The following is a 20,313-nucleotide window of genomic DNA, read 5'->3' as shown; positions in this document are numbered from 1 at the left end:
TCTTTTGCCAACCTTTGTGATCTCCACAGTACACTTTACCACTGCCATATCATTTTTTTAAATTCACATTTTTTATGCAAGCGCCTGTGATATTATGTACATATTGCTTTTAACATATACAGCAACCTCTGCGTCCCTGATATAGGTACCACGACCGCTGATATTACCATTAATTCCTATCCGAGTAAACCGTTAAGTAAATTGACAATATACAAAAGTTATGAGTGTTTTTCTCTCATTATAACAATATCCACATACTGTTCAACATTTATTAATTGACATGTCCTCTGATAATGTTCGACCTGAAACTAACTATTGATGCAGGTCTCAGCATCAGTCTGACTCCTCCATTGACAGCGTTTCGACTTGTATTGACAGCTGAGCGTTTTCCCATAGCATTGCTTAGAGTCCCTTAGGCATGTACCGGTTGTCGCCCTCACACTGCTGCAGTCATTTTGAGGGCAAGTTACAATCTGACGATTCAAGAAAAGAAATATAAAAGGCTTCATGCTCATATTGTTAAATGGAAAAGAACAATATCAGCAAACTAATTTGACACTTGAACAATTTCAATAGAAGAGAGTTCATACTGTATTATAAAATGTTTGTCGGGTGTGTGGTAATATGGACAAACATGTTAACTTGTATTGGTTTAAATAGGTTTTTTAGGATTATGAAGCAATATATTCCATTACAGTAACAGTTCTCTGTCGGAAAAAACTTTTATTATAGCTGAAACTGTTAAAAACATAGTGCATGATATATGTTACAATGAAAAGATTTAAACTCCGAAAGACTTGAATATTTATATTAAGTATACATGTAAGTGTTAAGCATTTTCCAGACAAATAATTTATGAAATACAGAACTGAAGCCATGTTTACATCATCAGTATGCATTCGTAAATTCACGAAACAACACGAGAGCAGAATCCGACGAATAGGCCGGCCAGTGACCTTTCCTTTTCACCTTTTCTAGGTGCTAGGATACGACATTTTTGTGTATGTAATTACATGTATCGAATAGATGGCGTACATACTAGTGACCGCTTGTCCGTAATCAAAGCTGTTAAACATTTCCTTTTTTTCTATCATTGTTTGTCATACAATTTTTGCTAAAATCTGAATCGACAAGTTATCATTTACAAAATACAACAGGGAATTTAAAAAAAAACTTCTTTTTTTTAGTTAAAAAAGGTGTACAAATGACCTTTTGTCATACAATCACATACGTATAGAGTTGTTCATGAAGGTGTTATTCGACAAAAAAGTTCTCGAATTTAAGTTGCTGTATGCCATACATTTGTTAATGGGTCTGTCACAACTGATAATAATCAGTTTAATGCAAACATCGACTCGTCTGTGTTCAATCAGGGACATACGTGTATGTCCTCCGTGATCAAGCATAATTCTGGTTGGACAATATAGCACGATTGGGAGGGGAATGTGTATAGCCTGTATAGACCATAACAGGTAGTTCTACTGTATAGGTGGTGATATTGGCGGAGGGGTGGGGGGGGGGGGGGTGTCAATTATATATGTACAAATAAATATGTAGAAGTGTTTACCTAAGAATGTTAACAAGGCGTGGTTGCGCGCACTTTATTAATATACGCGAATTAAGTTTGACCGGGACAACCGCGAAGTATCAGCCCCGTGAAAAATAACTACACAGTATTATGGAAAGCTTTCTTAGGCTACACAAGTTTTACTGTGATAGATATATCCCGTTACATGTATATAATATGGGAACAGTTTGCTTGACGCTTTCAATCAATTGAATCTTGAGCTACAATGTAAGATAATGTAAGCAACTCATCTATATCGCGATAACGACATTCGCTTATTACGCTGTACACTATAGCTGCTTCCATGTTTCCCCATTTTTTGTCGATTTTGACCGCTTGGTCGCGTGTCAGAACGGCTACACGTCAAAGACAACGCCTCCGCTGTCACATTATGTTAAATAGCTAAATCTAATAAGCATAGTTCCAATCTTAATAATTCTTTTACGAATCCATACTATCCTTATACACTATTATATACATTGTATATTGTTTGTTTATGAACAAATAAATACAGAGAAAATGTAGGAACGGAGACCTAACATAGGTCCATACGTTACCTTTTTACCAATCTAATATGACGAATTCCTATACAAGTCTCGTGGCATCTAAATGAAGTGTGTACAGTGAAAGTATATTCCGTTTCCGGTTATTAATACAGTTGCGTTCATATGCCAATAACCCGAAGTGGAATGCAGTTTAATACTAATATTTACATTTTCATCCTTTACCACACACGAAAGAAATAATAAAACCCCGAAATAAAATGAAATAGATATAAAAGGACCTCAGGAATGTCGAATTGGCGTAATGGCCCTTAGCGCGTGCTCCCTTTCCCGCGACGGAAACTTATAACACGCTTTCTCTTTAAGCAGGGACACTGAAAGTCCACTAGTGTAAAAAAAAAAAAGATTTTTTAATCAATCAGTTCGAACTTTTTATTCGTTTGCAATTTTGTCCAAAAGTTCTGTAAAACAACATTGAATTATTGTTACGCCATACTGCGGTGGCACATCCGCTGAATTAAAAAAAACTGAGTAATAGGGTCACCTTTAAAAACAAGTTTATTTGACTATGTCTAAACAGTGATACTCCATGATAATGTGACGAGGATAAATAAAGTCATTACGTTTTCTATTATTTCTCGTCAAAACGGAAGGTCATTGGACTTGCATGTTTGTTAACATTCAGATCCTGTTCGTATTCGTACTCATTTATGTTCATAATCCTATAAACCGAAACGGAGCTTACTAGGTTTATATTTTGACACCGCAGGGCAAATGTAAATATTATTACATTAATGAATAGGTATTGTTTGAATCTTTCTTTTTCCCTTGATTATCAAAATATTAAAACTTCGTACTTTTGAAAGCGTTGAAAACCAACGACTTTTCCTCTAGAATACATGTTCATGATTTACCCATTTTTATATTTGTTACTTACTTTACATTTCTTGCAATTTCTTTTTCTTTTTCCAAAATATGAATCTGGACCTTTTTCTAGAAATGCTAACTGCTGGTTTGTAAGAGTCTGGCACTCTGCATTCCAGTCACAAAGACTAATAGAATGTACTGTCTTCTTATTTACTTTCCTTGTTTGCCCTGTAGGAAAATTAAATAAAAAATGAAATACATAAAATGCCTTCATACTGTTCAATGAATACTTTTATTTTCTTATAGGTTTACCAGAATACTTGCTGAAATTAATTACCTTTTTTTCTAAAAGTTTGAAATTTGATGACCGAATCTAAAAAAAAAACTGAAATAGTTAACATAAAATCCCATCGCGCGATAGGACAAGTCTACATAATATACATTATAAAAAGTATGTTACATAAAACCTCTATACAATATGTATAACATTAATAGTTATTCGTTAAGGAAACGATAACTTGTAATATCTATATGTAACATACCCGTAAGTAACCATAAGACTCCTGACGTTACTGTCACACCACATGCAGCACTGTTCAAACCTGTGCTCACCTCAATCGTTTTACCGGCCTTTATCTTCCTACCCTAAATTGTAGATAATAGGTTAAGATATACCAAGCATACGAAATACAGAAAACTCACTTCCTATATATATATATATATTAGGCTCATTCTGCGAACACCAACACTGGTAACTGGGAGAAAAGGTGTTTATGTAGGAAACCCTCTGCAGATAAGTTATGGTCTGTTTCAACTAAGAATGTCAACTCATTTTATAGATAGGGTACTAAAGTCAATCATGAAATCAGTAAAATGTTTTTATTTAGTACAGCACTAATTAATAGATTTTTTTATTATGTAATAATTTTTAAATTCAATAAATGAAAAATAATAATTAAATTAATCATTTCGAAAATAAATGTGCACCTCTTCTGTTGGCGATAATCTTCACGCTGATTTTACCAGTGAAACTTGAATCTACAATATACATTTTGTACGTCCCAGTATATACAAATGTACATGTACAATATACGTCCCTGTTTATCCCTGTACATGCAAACTTTTTGTTAACCGGTAATTAGAACTAACCACATGTAAATGTTTTGTTATCTAAATACAAATGTAACTATCATGTACAATAACATCATCTACTGTTAACGGTTCAGGGATATGTTATATAACAATTTTGTTTTGTACAGAAATTGAAAACTTTTCGAAACGTCTGGTTCCTTTGTCAAGCCAAGAGTACAATAGCCGAATGTCGGTGTCCTGACCGCTGAAATCAGCTCACTTCTCAAAATAGGCCGACTTAGTGAAGTCAGCTGTCAAATTCGCAGCGCAACATTTCATCCTAATGCACTTTCATACTGTAGGTAGGCAGAGGGACGGGTAAGATGTTTACCCATTCTGCCTATTATTGGATGTTAAAATGGGGTCATAAAGATAACTCAACTGGTGGCCCCGCCGTCTCTGTTCATTGATTCGCCTTCCTTCCAGTCTATGATATGGTTGTGTATGTTGGTATGGTCCGTAATAGCTGATTTATTACATTGTCTTTCCGATGCTTTTCTTGTATTTCGGGAATATAGTGCTGTTCCATGTCGTTCACGTCTTTCTGGTGCTCTTTCAGACACATTCCCTATGTTGGTATCTTTTGCCGTGACCCTGGCTCCTTGCTGTGTCTTCTATTTGTTTTTTAACTCTCTCTATAGACCATTCTGGGTACCCACATGTTGTTGGCTTGACGAAGGAAATAGACATTTCGAAAGCTCGCAAGTTAAGTTTTCAATTTCTGTTTGTGTACAAAACAAACTTGTTGTAGGTCTTTGCTATTCATACCAGACGGATGAATATTATTCCTATTCAGAGATATGGTTCTGTATGTCGGAAAAGGTTCAATCATACTCCAAGCTTTATTTGTTGGTGATAATGGCTTCTTTGTGTAATATGTCTCAATGGTATATTCTCGTCTACGTGCTAATATAGACAATGGTCAGTTCCATTTTATGTCCACTATGGAGACATGGCCGATAACCAACTAACCAATTTGTTTAAATGGATAACAGGTACACAAAGGTTACCTAACGTTATCAGAACTCTATCATTCGACCCATTTAACAAAGATGATCCTTATGAAATATACTTATTACAATATGGTATAATCAATAAGGTTGAGTATATTCTATTAACATGTGCCAAACTATTGTTGGGATTTGCAACCATTCGAAGAAATGATATGATAATTCCTTATAAACTGATTTTAACTCTTTGTTATGTGTCTCCACATACAACCAATCCTACGACATCTGAACAAACAACCAGCAAACCGGTATATTCTCTATATAAAACAAACGTCCTACCTTGTAAACAGTTTTGACCAATATTGTGTAAACTCTGTTTCCACCAACAGGAGGAAAATCATCAGATAACGGAATCTCCCTTTCGCCAACTTGAAGACCTTTGATAACTGAAATATGTTAAAGTAAAAAATAACATTTAGCATAATTGTATTTGGCAATTATAACCAATTATTGCCGTTTAATTCACAAAACAACTGACCAAACCTGTATTTTTACAACAGAATTTAGTTTTTTTAAAGAAATACAAAACTAATTTAATAATATCCAATATGGAAGAATTATTAAAAGTACATAATTTTATTAATATTTGATGTGTAATATCTCTCGTAACACTGGACATGTTAATTCAAATCATCAAAAGACCACCTAAAACATTACACAAAATTTGATAACAGATACATAAAACACATCCATTAACCTATATTTAACTATCAATATTGATCGAAACCTACCAACGTTAAAATTAACTTTGATTGCCTTGTTCAACAACTAAATATTAAGTGTAAATTAACTTTGATTGTATTGTTCGACAATTAAATATTAAATGTTGTTATATATGATAATATGTATTTGTGTAATAAATTGAAGTAATGTATTTATATTAGACTTATATACACTACGAGTATTTCAAACACATAATTATCAGCCTTTACAATTAGAATGTTTTGGTCCTTTAAATGCCTAAAGATATGCAACAATGTTAAAAACTGAAAATGAATACTGGTATGTTGACTAAACCACTATACAAAGCTCGGCGGTCATCAAATAAGTAGTGATCTAGACAGCAATCCTCTAAAATAGTCTTAAATTGTTGTCAGCGGTTATATCAGCTTACTTTTCTCCCAAATCTCGCTATATGATATGAATACAAAATAGTAATTAAGTCCCCCAAACGAAGTTTGGGGACTTCATATGTTTACTCCGTTTCTGCTTCTTCTTACTTAATGAAACTCGACACAAGCGTTCATCATGGCCACACGACCGCTATCTTGTTACCTTTGGTATAACGTTGGGTATGAATAAAATGTACAAAGGAGACCAAGGATATTAGCGCCTTTAATAAAAATTGTTAGATACGTGAAAGAAAAGTATAAAGCTCAAAATTAGTTAATCTGAATCACAAAGGTGTGTTGTACTTTTTGTGACTCGTCAGTGATGTTAGGGCGAGGCGACGAAGGCAGCTCAGTGTACATACATGTATAATGAACGGACATAGTTTTGTAGGCAGATCGAAAGAAGTACCAGTTAAAGACAGGCTCTGTGATGGTATATCAGCAAATACACGTGTAGATAACTTAATATATGTTTACTTACCAAAGTCTGATTCACAAACAACTTGCTGTGGGTGTCTGAAGAGACACGTACAACCATTACTGACTGGTATGCTCGACAGCACAAAGCTGGAGGCAACCAAGATGGCTACAAGCAACATTTCCGTCTGTTAATAAAAAAAAACATCAAGAAACAAAATTGAATGTATCAACAACGAGGCTGAATTAGGTTATACTTCATGTCAAAGTCCCATTTTGTTATGACATAGAATAAATATTACATTTCGGTGGCGACAGAATGTACCTACATTGTCCCTGAACTCTACAGGTTTTGTACCTTACTCCAGAGTACCAGCATGCAAAGAGACAGATTTAGTGATTTCGGGATATTCTTTGTTTCTTAAACTTATCTTAATATTATACAAAACAATCATTATTCTTAAATTTGATCGAGACGGGGTATCGCGTATCAAAGAAAACATCGATGAGATGACCACATTTAATGGAATGGAATGGAAATTTAATGGAACCTATTTACCTCTTATCTCTAAAAAAAACAACTGTTTTACATACGTTCAACTGATTGATAGTTTCATACTAAAAATATATATTTCGTTAATGGCACAACTAGTGTACCTTAATTGAAAATAGATCCGTGCTCAATTTATCAATTTACTTTATTTGAACAATGCCTATACGTAACTGTATTGCATCACTTCAAGTGTATGTTGAACTTTGGATAATATTTGTTTATTTCACCAGAAAAATGACGTCAAGTTCAGAAGAATGTGATTACTGCTGCTTATATCAATCAGTTATTCTTACCGTTATAACAAACTATAAACATATAATATGTCTGTTCTACGTGTACCGCAGAGGCGCTACGCATGTCGGCCTCCTACAAGTTTTTGTCCAGGGTTCGACTGCGCTTTCGCTTGTAGATTTCGTATACAAATTATTATGTAATGAGATAAACAGGTGAGAATAAAAACAGACTCCTCGAATTCAACAATTTATTAAAATGTGTAGAATAGTGTAACCAAGTACAAAAATATACCCGCGGGAGGCAGTGAGGATTTTACTCAAATACAGATACGCTACTCTGCACGTCTAACTTAAATCAGGGACAAACATGTATAATATACAATTGGTAACCATCGTTATATCGCTAATGAAATATGAGGTACGGCTATGTCACCCTGGGTATCATTCATTCATTCATTCATATCTTTATTTCCTCCATAAGTGAAGAGTTACACAAACAAATAAGAATACAAACAATAATAGGTGCAAAGTAATGACAAAAAAGGTGGGAGGACATATTATAAAGACAAGGGAGAAAACAAGATAAATAAATATATAATAAATAAATGGATAAACAAAAATGTTCCAGAGATACTACCATTAGTCAAATTATAAACACATGTTAATTTACAGGGAAGCGTAAGCTTATCTGTTGGCTACCAACAATTATATTTCATTATATCTATTGTATAAGTACTAGGTTAGTAGACAATTACAAATACAGGTATAAATACTAATATAAATTTGCGCCAATACAGGAAATGTTACAGAGTATATAATAATGTGATTACTGAAAGGTCAGGGCAGATACTTTATCTGCGAAATAAAGACAATCTTGAACGAAAGAATATACGACGTCATCCTCACCAAGAGCAAGAACAATGTTATCATTTGGACGGCCAAGAATGATATTTGTTTGTTCTTCCATGTCCGCTTGGTCTAACAGAACATATACACGGACGGGATAAATATTCACAACTTTTGTAAAAAATGCATCTCTAATTTTGACTATATCTATATTTCTACAATCTAAAATACAATGGGCAACAGCATCTGGGACAGATAAATTGCATTTAGCACAGTGCAGCTCACAGTCAGGGGGAGTAATCCATAATTTTGAAACGCGTTTACAAATACCAGATAAAAATGGAGAGACTTTGGAAATGGACCACAAAATCGACGGAGAAAATTCCATGTGAATATTCCTAAACCTGCGCAACTCACAATTTAAAGACAAACGCTGTTTCCATTGATTACTTTCCTCAAGAAGTAAAACATTTTTAACAATATGTTTCCATGTGTATTTGCTTGGTATGCATGTTGACTCTAAGTAATCGTACACAAATGACTGCAAGTCGTATTTATGAAAAATCTTCCACCTTATATATACCTCATTAAAAACAATAACAACAGATTTCGAAGCGTTGTATTCAAATCTCCAATTACAGCTATATATATAGCAAGTATGCATTAAGTTGTCAAGATCATGTTTGGATAGTGAGAAAAGAACAATATCATCTGCTTGAGTAGGACAAGTGACGTTAACGTCTTGAATGGAAAATGAAGACTTAGAAGCACATAATTCATTTAACAGATCATTAATATACACAGAATAAAGCCAATGAGAGAGAATACTCCCTTGCCGGATTCCCTGACATATGGGAAACCATTTTGATATAAAACCTTGATAAAGAACTGCACTATGCATATCTTTATATAATGAAACAATGACATTAATAAAATCACGATTAAAACCTTGAGATATAAGTTTGACAAACAGGCCCTTATGCCAAACGCAGTCAAAGGCTTTGGCAGCATCCAAAAAACAGGAATACAATTTACTTTATTTTCACCAGAGTAAATAACAGATTCATGTACAAGATATGACGTCATAGTGCTACTGACGTTTTTCTGAAAGCCATTTTGTAAAGGATTAACTTTAAATAGGTTTTCATTAACTAGTCTGTTGAGCATGAGTTTTTCATAGACTTTTAGAATAACAGGCATTAGAGAAATAGCTCGATAACTGTTAGGATCAGATTTTGGCTTATTATGACCTTTATAAAGTGTACAAATAATGCCCCTTTTGAGATCCTTCGGAACAAAAAATGAATTTTTAAAAGCATTAAAAAGTTTACATAGACAATGGTAAATACGATCATCTGCAAAAGTAAGATGTTCATAAACAACTAAGTCAACACCTGCAGCTACAACCTGACTTTCGACAAGACACCGGCTCACCAGACCCAAAGTAAACACCAATTTCTACATCGAAATGTACGATAGTGGCAAATTAAATCCAGCAGACAAGCTAATATCAAATTTAGGAAATTATGGACGACAGCTACTAAATAATTTCACTAATTACAAGTCAACACAACTTACCCTGCTGACAACCGGACGACAAGTGATTGACCCCACAGCAGCACACGAGTAGCTTACATTACCAAATATTACAATTCCCGGTACAAGTGGAGCAAGCGAGGCGCCATTACGTCACACAAGTATCCGTCAATTATAAAGAAAAAGTACCCGTTATTAACGTGTAAAATGATACAATCTTGTAGGAATATATTTCACACAATACTTACTCTGTTTGCTGACGAGTGAATTGGATAACAGTGGTGAAATGACCTGTAGTCTATAATACCTGTTATATAGGTATGATAAGTACTCACACATGCTACAAAATGTATGTATCAATCATAATCGGATTAGAAATCTCTCAAGCATACAAATACATATATCTTTATCTTTTTATCTTTATTGGCAAAGCGCATTTATGGTTATTTATTATACCATAGGTACTACAGGTGGCATATGGTACTATGGGTGTTATAGCATACAGTACTATGGGTGTTATAACATACAGTACTATGGGTGTTATAACACACGGTACTATGGGTGTTATAGCATATGGTACTATGGGTGTTATAACAGACGGTACTATTAGTGTTATAACATACGGTACTATGGGTGTTATAACATACGATACTATGGGTGTTATAACATACGGTACTATGGGTGTTATAACATATGGTACTATGGGTGTTATAACATATGGTACTATGGGTGTTATATAATATGGTACTATGGGTGTTATATAATACGGTACTATGGGTGTTATAACATACAGTACCATGGGTGTTATAACATACGGTACCATGGGTGTTATAACATACAGTACTATGGGTGTTATAACATACGGTACTATGGGTGTTATAGCATACAGTACTATGGGTGTTATAACATATGGTACTATGGGTGTTATAGCATACAGTACTATGGGTGTTATAACATACGGTACTATGGGTGTTATAACATACAGTACTATGGGTGTTATAACATACGGTACTATGGGTGTTATAACATACGGTACTGTGGGTGTTATAGCATACAGTACTGTGGGTGTTATAACATACGGTACTGTGTGTGTTAAAGCATACAGTACTATGGGTGTTATAACATACAGTACTATGGGTGTTATAGCATACAGTACTATGGGTGTTATAGCATACAGTACTACGGGTGTTATAACATATGGTACTATGGGTGTTATAACATATGGTACTATGGGTGTTATAACATACGTTTCTATGGGTGTTATAACATACGGTACTATGGGTGTTATAACATACGTTTCTATGGGTGTTATAACATACGTTTCTATGGGTGTTATAACATACGGTACTATGGGTGTTATAACATACGTTTCTATGGGTGTTATAACATACGTTTCTATGGGTGTTATAACATACGTTTCTATGGGTGTTATAACATACGTTTCTATGGGTGTTATAACATACGGTACTATGGGTGTTATAAAATACGTTACTATGGGTGTTATAACATACGGTACTATGGGTGTTATAACATATGGTACTATGGGTGTTATAACATACAGTACTATGGGTGTTATAACATACGTTTATATGGGTGTTATAACATACGTTTCTATGGGTGTTATAACATACGTTTCTATGGGTGTTATAACATACGTTTCTATGGGTGTTATAACATACGTTTCTATGGGTGTTATAACATACGGTACTATGGGTGTTATAACATACGTTTCTATGGGTGTTATAACATACGTTTCTATGGGTGTTATAACATACGTTTCTATGGGTGTTATAACATACGGTACTATGGGTGTTATAACATACGTTTCTATGGGTGTTATAACATACGTTTCTATGGGTGTTATAACATACGTTTCTATGGGTGTTATAACATACGTTTCTATGGGTGTTATAACATACGTTTCTATGGGTGTTATAACATACGGTACTATGGGTGTTATAACATACGTTTCTATGGGTGTTATAACATACGTTTCTATGGGTGTTATAACATACGTTTCTATGGGTGTTATAACATCGACATGATTGATACTTTACACACGAACAGTGCATCATCATTAGGCAGTCTTACTGTCACAGCTTTGGAGGTTTTACTCGGGATTGACTGTAAAAATGCAATAGGGTTTGTAATGGGCGCATACAGTATTATATTTATTATCATATTTATTCTCATTCTGATCACATATTTTCAATAGTATTACTTATTCAACAAAATAAGAAACACTTCTTTTTGATGCTGATAATTTCAGTGGAAGCCCATTTCTAGGCATAGATGTGCTTTTCGGTGTTTATCTTAAATGTCATCGATTCGATCCCTTTATTTCGGATATCAGAAAAAGGCGGGCAAATAACATTATGTGTTATGCTGAGCCGATCAGTGTTATAGAGATATTACAACAGCTTGTGTGCTATGGCCTTTGTGTACTTCTTTAACTAGAGCTGTAGATATACATTGTGTAACCATGGTCGAAATTATCCCACTGGTATATAAGTGCCAATTTGTTTTCCAAAAAAAAGTATGTCATAATTTAAAGACGATGATTACATATTACAGTACTAGAATGTCTTGATATCCCAAGGTCATCATGGACTGACCCTAAATCACCAACTACATCTGTAACGAGACCGTCTTTCCCCATCATATCGGGGGACAGGTGGTCAAAAAGACTGAATTTTTAACAAGCTCACTACTTCCAGATATATTGGCAACAAATACTTTTCATTGTTGAAAGAGACTTGAGGTCATTTAACAGAAATGTGAACTCTCAATGGATATATTTTGCTCCTTTTCAACTGGAAATTTAAAACCGGTTGGAATGGTCTTGTATATGCTTGAGAAGATGTTTAGATGTTGTGAATATTTGACTTGACCCCAGCAGCTGAAGGTGAAGGCTCTAATAAGGAGTAAACTTTAGTTTCCACATTTAGAACCTGACAAATGCTAGAATCAAATACTTTCCAGTCTTAGATATATATGCTAGATATTAGATAAGGCATTTTTATTGAGTGGCTTTTCGCATTTTTAATGATATTTAAATGAACTCCTGTTTGCTATTTGATGTAGCCGAACTGGACCTGATATAACCTGGCATGGTTGATTGTAACAAAAGTATATACATACTACCGGGTAATCAAATTAAACGACAAGCATGAATCTATCAAGGATTATATACATAATATCAATCAGGCACTAGTCCATAGCTCGAGTTTTCTCAAACTCCTCGAAGTAGGCATACAGCATATAATATGTCGGGTTGTGTACATACACTGTTCCCGTCTTCTCGAGACCACTCTTGTTCTATTCTGACTCGGGATTGCTCCTGTAATTTTATCACTTATGCATATATGTTTTCTAACAACAACCTTACGAGTTTTCGACATTTATACCCCTGATATTATTTTTAAAGTATAAGTGCAACAAAAATTACTCTATACTGTAATACAAGCTGGACTCGACGTTTAGATAAAATTACGAAACTACCGACCTCAGCTAAAGAAGGCCATAATGCCGTCTAGGAGAGTTTGAAGATTACCAACTAGACGACCAGGTTACCTGCCTTAGTACCATTTAATTCTTTCCGCTAGGCTGTGCTCATGAATACTTTTCGAATTGAAGTCTAGAGGCAAATGGGGGAAATACAGCTAGCCAATCTAAGGGCCGCTGTCTCGTTCAACCAGACTCTTCTTGCAAAGCATGCTACGCCATACAGAGAATGCGTAGAAATCAAGCGTCTGGTTGGACGAGCGTATTAGTGCCGACCTGACACCTTAGAGAGGTTTGGTAAGGTATTGTCTGCTGAGCCTTTGAATCCTTACAGTTTCACCAATCTGGGGCACACCTAGCTCACACTGTATTCGTTGGTGACCGTTGTCTATAATCAGCTGAGTTAAGACCTTGTTACTCTCATCGTTTACAGTCTTTAGAAAGTAACAGGAACAAAATGCGTGATGTGATATTATATCAAACTCAGTGACACTGTGGCGCTCCGATCAACGTACCAAAGGGATCTGCAAACAACAACATGAACAACAACTATCAATAAATGAATATTTTCCTGTGCGATGTAGCAGTACACTTCACTCAGGGTCACTCGTACCCATCAACGGTAAACAAAACGGAGATTTGTTTGTTTGAATGTCATCAACCTCGAAATTTTTTTGCATGATAAACAGAATACACGCTAGCATGCAACAATACGTGGTTTATTTTGGTGCTCGACAGGAAAAGTCTAGATGACCAGGCAAAGCCTCGTCATCTTAGCTTTCCTAAGTCTCGCACTAAAATAAACATTGTATTATAATTGCAAAATACAATCAGAGACGTATATACCTGATAGAAGTCTCTGATACAACGAGACTGTACTTGCCATGTGTTCTCTTCGGTTAGACTTGGGATTCTGTCCTGGTCATTAATTGGTGACGTCACAGAAGTGAGTAATTGAGGGCGCCCTGCTTGGTGAACTCGAACCATACACAATATACCTAGACAAACATTACAACCCCAGGTAGGGATCCATAGGGATCCGAGGTGTGCGATCGATCCCTACCTGGCGCGGCTAATCAGGAAGACGAGGTCGAGGACTGTCAGGTGCCGCCGTGCCCTTTGGCAAACATTTTACCCCGAATGCTTTGGATAGATTTGAAAAACATACCGTATGAAGTTCTGTGATGTAGCTACCAAGGATATTCAACCTGGTGGGCCAGGTTTTGCATAGAGTGATAACCAGAAATATAAATATATATCGGACTTACTTCGGTCATTTGAAATAAGAGCTGATAATTCGTGTCCTTTGTAACACTGCACCACTTCATTGGAAAATAGAAGTCATTCGATCAACCATATTTTAGGTTCGCCTCTATTGGGAACTCCACAGAGTCCTTGCAATAATATGTATGCGGACATTGAATTAATTTCATTGTATCTTGTATCCAAACAACAACGATAAACGGCTTCTGGACGTCATTCTACCCTGTGCAAGTCTGGCTAACCGAGTGGTAGCGATGACCCGTGGGGAAACACGTCTGGTCAAAATAAGAAGACATGTCAGATTTGACAAAGTGAGTCTCTGTTGACCACTGGTACACACCAGCCACTTTTATAATGTAATACAAGAACCGAACTACCGGTACAATTGTAGTGGGGATTGTTCTTGCTATCTACATGTATCTCCGAGTGATTTTGACCGTGTCGCTGTCGTTCAAAATCCCTCCTGCAAAAAAAAAAAAAAAACATTCAGTAATCACACTCCCGGCTGATCATCTGTGATTGGAGCATATTCTAGAGGGTAATGTATCAGTCATCCGGACAATGGTATCTGTCTGAAGGTCTGAAAGAGCAAAGAATGCGACGGTTGACATCGTCACATGTTATCCAAAATTTGATGCAGAAGAAACCTAATTTGATTTATCAGAGTTACTCCCCTTAGTTTCACTTTGTCAGTACATTAATTGAGATTTAGCGATACCAGCCGATGGATCGCCGGGAATGGCATAAACGTGGGACCTCTAGTTCGTCAAGGTTATGTCATACACAGAATTCAAAGGGCGTAATACAACTAACATCGGCTGTCTCATCAAGGTGTAACAAAAGAGGTATACCTGAAGGTTTGATTTATCAACTTAGTGTGTCATCCACCAAAGACCTGAGTTTTCAGACATTTTAGTCCGGGCAGTATTGTAGGGAGATATCAACATTGGTCTCATTTGGATTTCCCAATAGTACAATGTTTTGTTATGTTAAAGATCTATGTGGACACGTTAATTTTTATCTGGAACATTTTCTTCAGGTTGGTAAAGTAAATATGATTAAAGTTATATGACACAACCAATATGATATTTGACATTGGTCAATAGTCTGATGAAAGTGACAGTGTAGTTATTGAAACGTCACACTCTTAAATATCATATTGGTTTCTTGTAATCACTCAGACCTCAGTGTTGTTCTGTAATCACTCAGACCTCAGTGTTACTCTGTAATCACTCAGACCTCAATGTTGTTCTGTAATCACTCAGACATCAGTGTTGTTCTGTAATCACTCAGACCTCGGTGTCATTCTGTAATCACTCAGACCTCAGTGTTGTTCTGTAATCACTCAGACCTCAGTGTTATTCTGTAATCACTCAGACCTCAGTGTTGTTCTGTAATCACTCAGACCTCGGTATTGTTCTGTAATCACTCAGACCTCGGTGTTGTTCTGTAATCACTCAGACCTCAGTGTTGTTCTGTAATCACTCAGACCTCAGTGTTACTCTGTAATCACTCAGACCTCGGTGTTGTTCTGTAATCACTCAGACCTCGGTGTTGTTCTGTAATCACTCAGACCTCAGTGTTATTCTGTAATCCCTCAGACCTCAGTGTTGTTCTGTAATCACTCAGACCTAAGTGTTGTTCTGTAATCACTAAGACCTCAGTGTCATTCTGTAATCACTAAGACCTCAGTGTTATTCTGTAATCACTCAGACCTCAGTGTTGTTCTGTAATCCCTCCGACCTCAGTGTCATTCTGTAATCACTCAGACCTCTGTGTTGTTCTGTAATCACTCAGACCTCAGTGTTGTTCTGTAATCACTCAGACGTCAGTGTTGTTCTGTAATCACTCAGACCTCGTGTTGTTCTGTAATCACTCAGACCTCGGTGTTCTGTAATCACTCAGACGTCAGTGTTGTTCTGTAATCACTCAGACCTCAGTGTTGTTCTGTAATCACTCAGACCTCGGTGTTATTCTGTAATCACTCAGACCTCAGTGTTGTTCTGTAATCACTCAGACCACAGTGTTGTTCTGTAATCACTCAGACCTCAGTGATGTTCTGTAATCACTCAGACCTCAGTGATGTTCTGTAATCACTCAGACCTCAGTGTTCTGTAATCACTCAGACCTCGTGTTGTTCTGTAATCACTCAGACCTCAGTGTTGTTCTGTAATCACTCAGACCTCAGTGTTGTTCTGTAATCACTCAGACCTCGGTGTCATTCTGTAATCACTCAGACCTCAGTGATGTTCTGTAATCACTCAGACCTCAGTGTTGTTCTGTAATCACTCAGACCTCAGTGTCATTCTGTAATCACTCAGACCTCAGTGTCATTCTGTAATCACTCAGACCTCAGTGTTGTTCTGTAATCACTCAGACCTCAGTGTTGTTTTGTAATCACTCAGACCTCAGTGTCATTCTGTAATCACTCAGACCACAGTGTTGTTTTGTAATCACTCAGACCTCAGTGTCATTCTGTAATCACTCAGACCTTAGTGTTGTTTTGTAATCACTCAGACCTCGGTGTTCTGTAATCACTCAGACCTCAGTATTGTTCTGTAATCACTCAGACCTCAGTGTTATTATGTAATCACTCAGACCTCGGTGTTGTTCTGTAATCACTCAGACCTCGTGTTATTCTGTAATCACTCAGACCTCAGTGTTATTCTGTAATCACTCAGACCTCAGTGTTATTCTGTAATCACTCAGACCTCGGTGTTGTTCTGTAATCACTCAGACCTCGTGTTGTTCTGTAATCACTCAGACCTCAGTGTTATTCTGTAATCAATCAGACCTCAGTGTCATTATGTAATCACTCAGACCTCAGTGTCATTATGTAATCACTCAGACCTCGGTGTTGTTCTGTAATCACTCAGACCTCAGTGTTGTTCTGTAATCACTCAGACCTCAGTGTTCTGTAATCACTCAGACCTCAGTGTTCTGTAATCACTCAGATCTTGGTGTTGTTCTGTAATCATTCAGACCTCAGTGTTGTTCTGTAATCACTCAGACCTCAGTGTTGTTCTGTAATCACTCAGACCTCAGTGTTGTTCTGTAATCACTCAGACCTCAGTGTTGTTCTGTAATCACTCAGACCTCGGTGTTGTTCTGTAATCACTCAGACCTCAGTGTTGTTCTGTAATCACTCAGACCTCAGTGTTGTTCTGTAATCACTCAGACCTCAGTGTTATTCTGTAATCACTCAGACCTCGGTGTTGTTCTGTAATCAATCAGACCTCAGTGTTGTTCTGTAATCATTCAGACCTCGTGTTGTTCTGTAATCACTCAGACCTCGGTGTTGTTCTGTAATCACTCAGACCTCAGTGTTGTTCTGTAATCATTCAGACCTCAGTGTTGTTCTGTAATCACTCAGACCTCAGTGTTCTGTAATCACTCAGACCTCAGTGTTCTGTAATCACTTAGATCTTGGTGTTGTTCTGTAATCATTCAGACCTCAGTATTGTTCTGTAATCACTCAGACCTCAGTGTTGTTCTGTAATCACTCAGACCTCAGTGTTGTTCTGTAATCATTCAGACCTCGTGTTGTTCTGTAATCACTCAGACCTCGGTGTTCTGTAATCACTCAGACCTCAGTGTTATTATGTAATCACTCAGACCTCATCGTCGTTCTGTAATCACTCAGACCTCAGTGTTATTCTGTAATCACTCAGACCTCAGTGTTGTTCTGCTGTTCTTACAGTGGCGTAAAACCCGTTAATAAATAAATAAATAAATAAATAAATAAATATGTACGAAAATTCTGGTCATGCTTACTTATCACGGATTTATAATGTTTTAAAATGATGAATAATAAACATGCTTTATATGATTACATCTGAGTCAAGAAAAAATGGGAAAGGGACCAACTAGGAAAGACACCCAGGTTACAAGCAAATATAGTTTTTTAGACCGATGTCTATTAATATGGCTACAATATACAATAAGGCTAGCTATAAGAGGGTGTAGATGTTGGTACACTAAAACTGTTTTCTCTAGTGTAGTACAAATGATGGCTATTTGTATGCTAGATTAAGCACACATTATGAACGGTTCAACAAATTGAAAGAGACCAAAACACTCAAAGGTTGGTTTTTTTTCTGATAACTGATAATGAGTTGCTTTTAATGTGTGTATTATATAAAGGCCGATTTTTTTCAGAATTCAAAACCAGAAGAAAATTAACAATTTAAAAATGTATTAAAACATTAAATTCATGTTGTTTCATGTTTTGTGTAGTGTCTAGAATGGTAAAAATAGGGGGAAATAACACTAAGTATAAGTCATGTAAAATAGAATGAAATTATTTTAATGCTATGTTCCCACCGTTCTAGATTATAACCCAAACCGAAAGTACAAACTTTTAATACGAGTTACTTCCCTTTACACAATCATATGACACGTCACATGCTCACAGCATATCAAAATGGCGACAGACGTTCTACAAACTGTGCCCCTAGCTCTGTTCCTGTTGTCACTGTTTCTGCCTGGGGCAGAGGCTTTTGATGCAGGCGATGCCATAGCCCTGGTCCTAGGACTCATCATTGGAATCCTAGGGATATGTGCGTGTCTGGGATACTACGCCCGGAGACGAGCGTCGTAATGTTCAGTGAAACCGGAAGAGAGGTGTGTGTATCGTGAGTGATCTCGACTAACTACCATGTATCATTGGGGGAGGACTATAGAAGTAACTATGTTGTGAACATTATTTATAATACAGAAATATAATATGAAGACAGAGGAGATTCCTGTTCCTGTGTCTGACGAGTCGTGCTGTTCAGATATTCAGATACAAACATGACTATCACCATTATCACATGATCAGGTAAACCAGACTGCCCTGTGATTCCAGGGTCTACTCTTCACAGGAGATTAACACTTTCTATTAATCAAAGACTATTGTCCGTTTGTGTGGATACACCATACAGTTGATTTGTCCGCGTGGCCTGGTAGTGGGAAATGACGTAAATGAGAAGATCCGATAGTGTGATTATTCGGGGCCACGGACTGAAATTTCTATCGTGACATTAAATCTGATGGTGATGTTGAGTTTTGACTTTGGCGGTTTTATCATGCCGAAACCCGGTTAATCAATGAAGACTTCTACAATAACCTGATTGTATGTTTTACTGTTTTAATATACATTCCATCCATATCACGTGGTCCCCGATGTCGTAATCCGAGGGGTAGAGGAAGAAAGAAGATCGCCAGGTGATGAATGACTATGATTATATGTGATTTGAAACTGCAGAGTGTATGTGTTCGAGAGAAATACTGAATGCAGATAGACAAGTTAAGATTTAAATCCAAAGTTTGTGCTGATATGTACAAAATAGAAGAAAGCTTTGTTCTATTTCAGACATAATTTGTTTAATATTTAATGATGTAAATAAAAACCACATTTTAGATTGAATTGTGTTTCTACTTATATAAAGTCCACTTACTATTGTATTTAATTGCTGAAACAATATTTACCGATATAGCTGCAAGTAATATTAATAACAATTTTTTTTTAAATGCAAAATATGAGAGATACTATACTATTGGGGATGGTAAAAATTTTGATACACAAGTGTCCACATAACCATCTTGGATAATGGCTAGCCGACGTTTCCTCTGGTCCTGACACCAGAGAAATTCGGGTACTCTAAAATGTTCTATTTCCCTAATGGCTAATTATATTCCAACTCGGGCTTCAACTCTAAAACAGTAAAAATAGTTCATTTTCAAAAATAATTGTTTACTATATACAATGTATATATTCTTTGCTTTTG

At 36.2% G+C, this 20,313-nt stretch overlaps 1 protein-coding gene across 1 annotated transcript; it reads right to left on the bottom strand.

Moving 5' to 3' along the window:
• Positions 1 to 255: 255 nt before the first annotated feature.
• LOC117331068 (metalloproteinase inhibitor 2-like) lies at positions 256 to 10,057 on the bottom strand. The gene is made up of 6 exons (XM_033889664.1): positions 10,024 to 10,057; positions 6,672 to 6,795; positions 5,358 to 5,464; positions 3,480 to 3,582; positions 3,008 to 3,165; positions 256 to 473 (listed from the first exon to the last, which is right to left on the bottom strand). Exons 2-6 carry the CDS (start codon positions 6,787 to 6,789, stop codon positions 309 to 311), a joined length of 651 nt encoding a protein of 216 aa, XP_033745555.1. The 5' UTR covers positions 6,790 to 6,795; positions 10,024 to 10,057; the 3' UTR covers positions 256 to 308.
• Between the last annotated feature and the right edge of the window lie 10,256 nt (positions 10,058 to 20,313).

This window comes from Pecten maximus, chromosome 7, assembly GCF_902652985.1.
Source record: "Pecten maximus chromosome 7, xPecMax1.1, whole genome shotgun sequence".
In the NCBI taxonomy this organism is placed as follows: domain Eukaryota; kingdom Metazoa; phylum Mollusca; class Bivalvia; order Pectinida; family Pectinidae; genus Pecten; species Pecten maximus.
The sequence above is the reverse complement of the archived record's forward strand: the minus strand, read 5'-3'. Positions and strand labels throughout refer to the sequence as shown.

Coding starts and splice junctions, on each gene's coding strand:
- LOC117331068 (XM_033889664.1), bottom strand. CDS start 6,789: ATGTTGCTTGTAGCCATCTTGGTTGCCTCCAGCTTTGTGCTGTCGAGC. Junction 5,465..6,671: donor TGTTTGTGAATCAGACTTTG/GTAAGTAAACAT, acceptor AACATATTTCAG/TTATCAAAGGTCTTCAAGTT. Junction 3,166..3,479: donor AGTCTTATGGTTACTTACGG/GTATGTTACATA, acceptor ATTTTCCTACAG/GGCAAACAAGGAAAGTAAAT.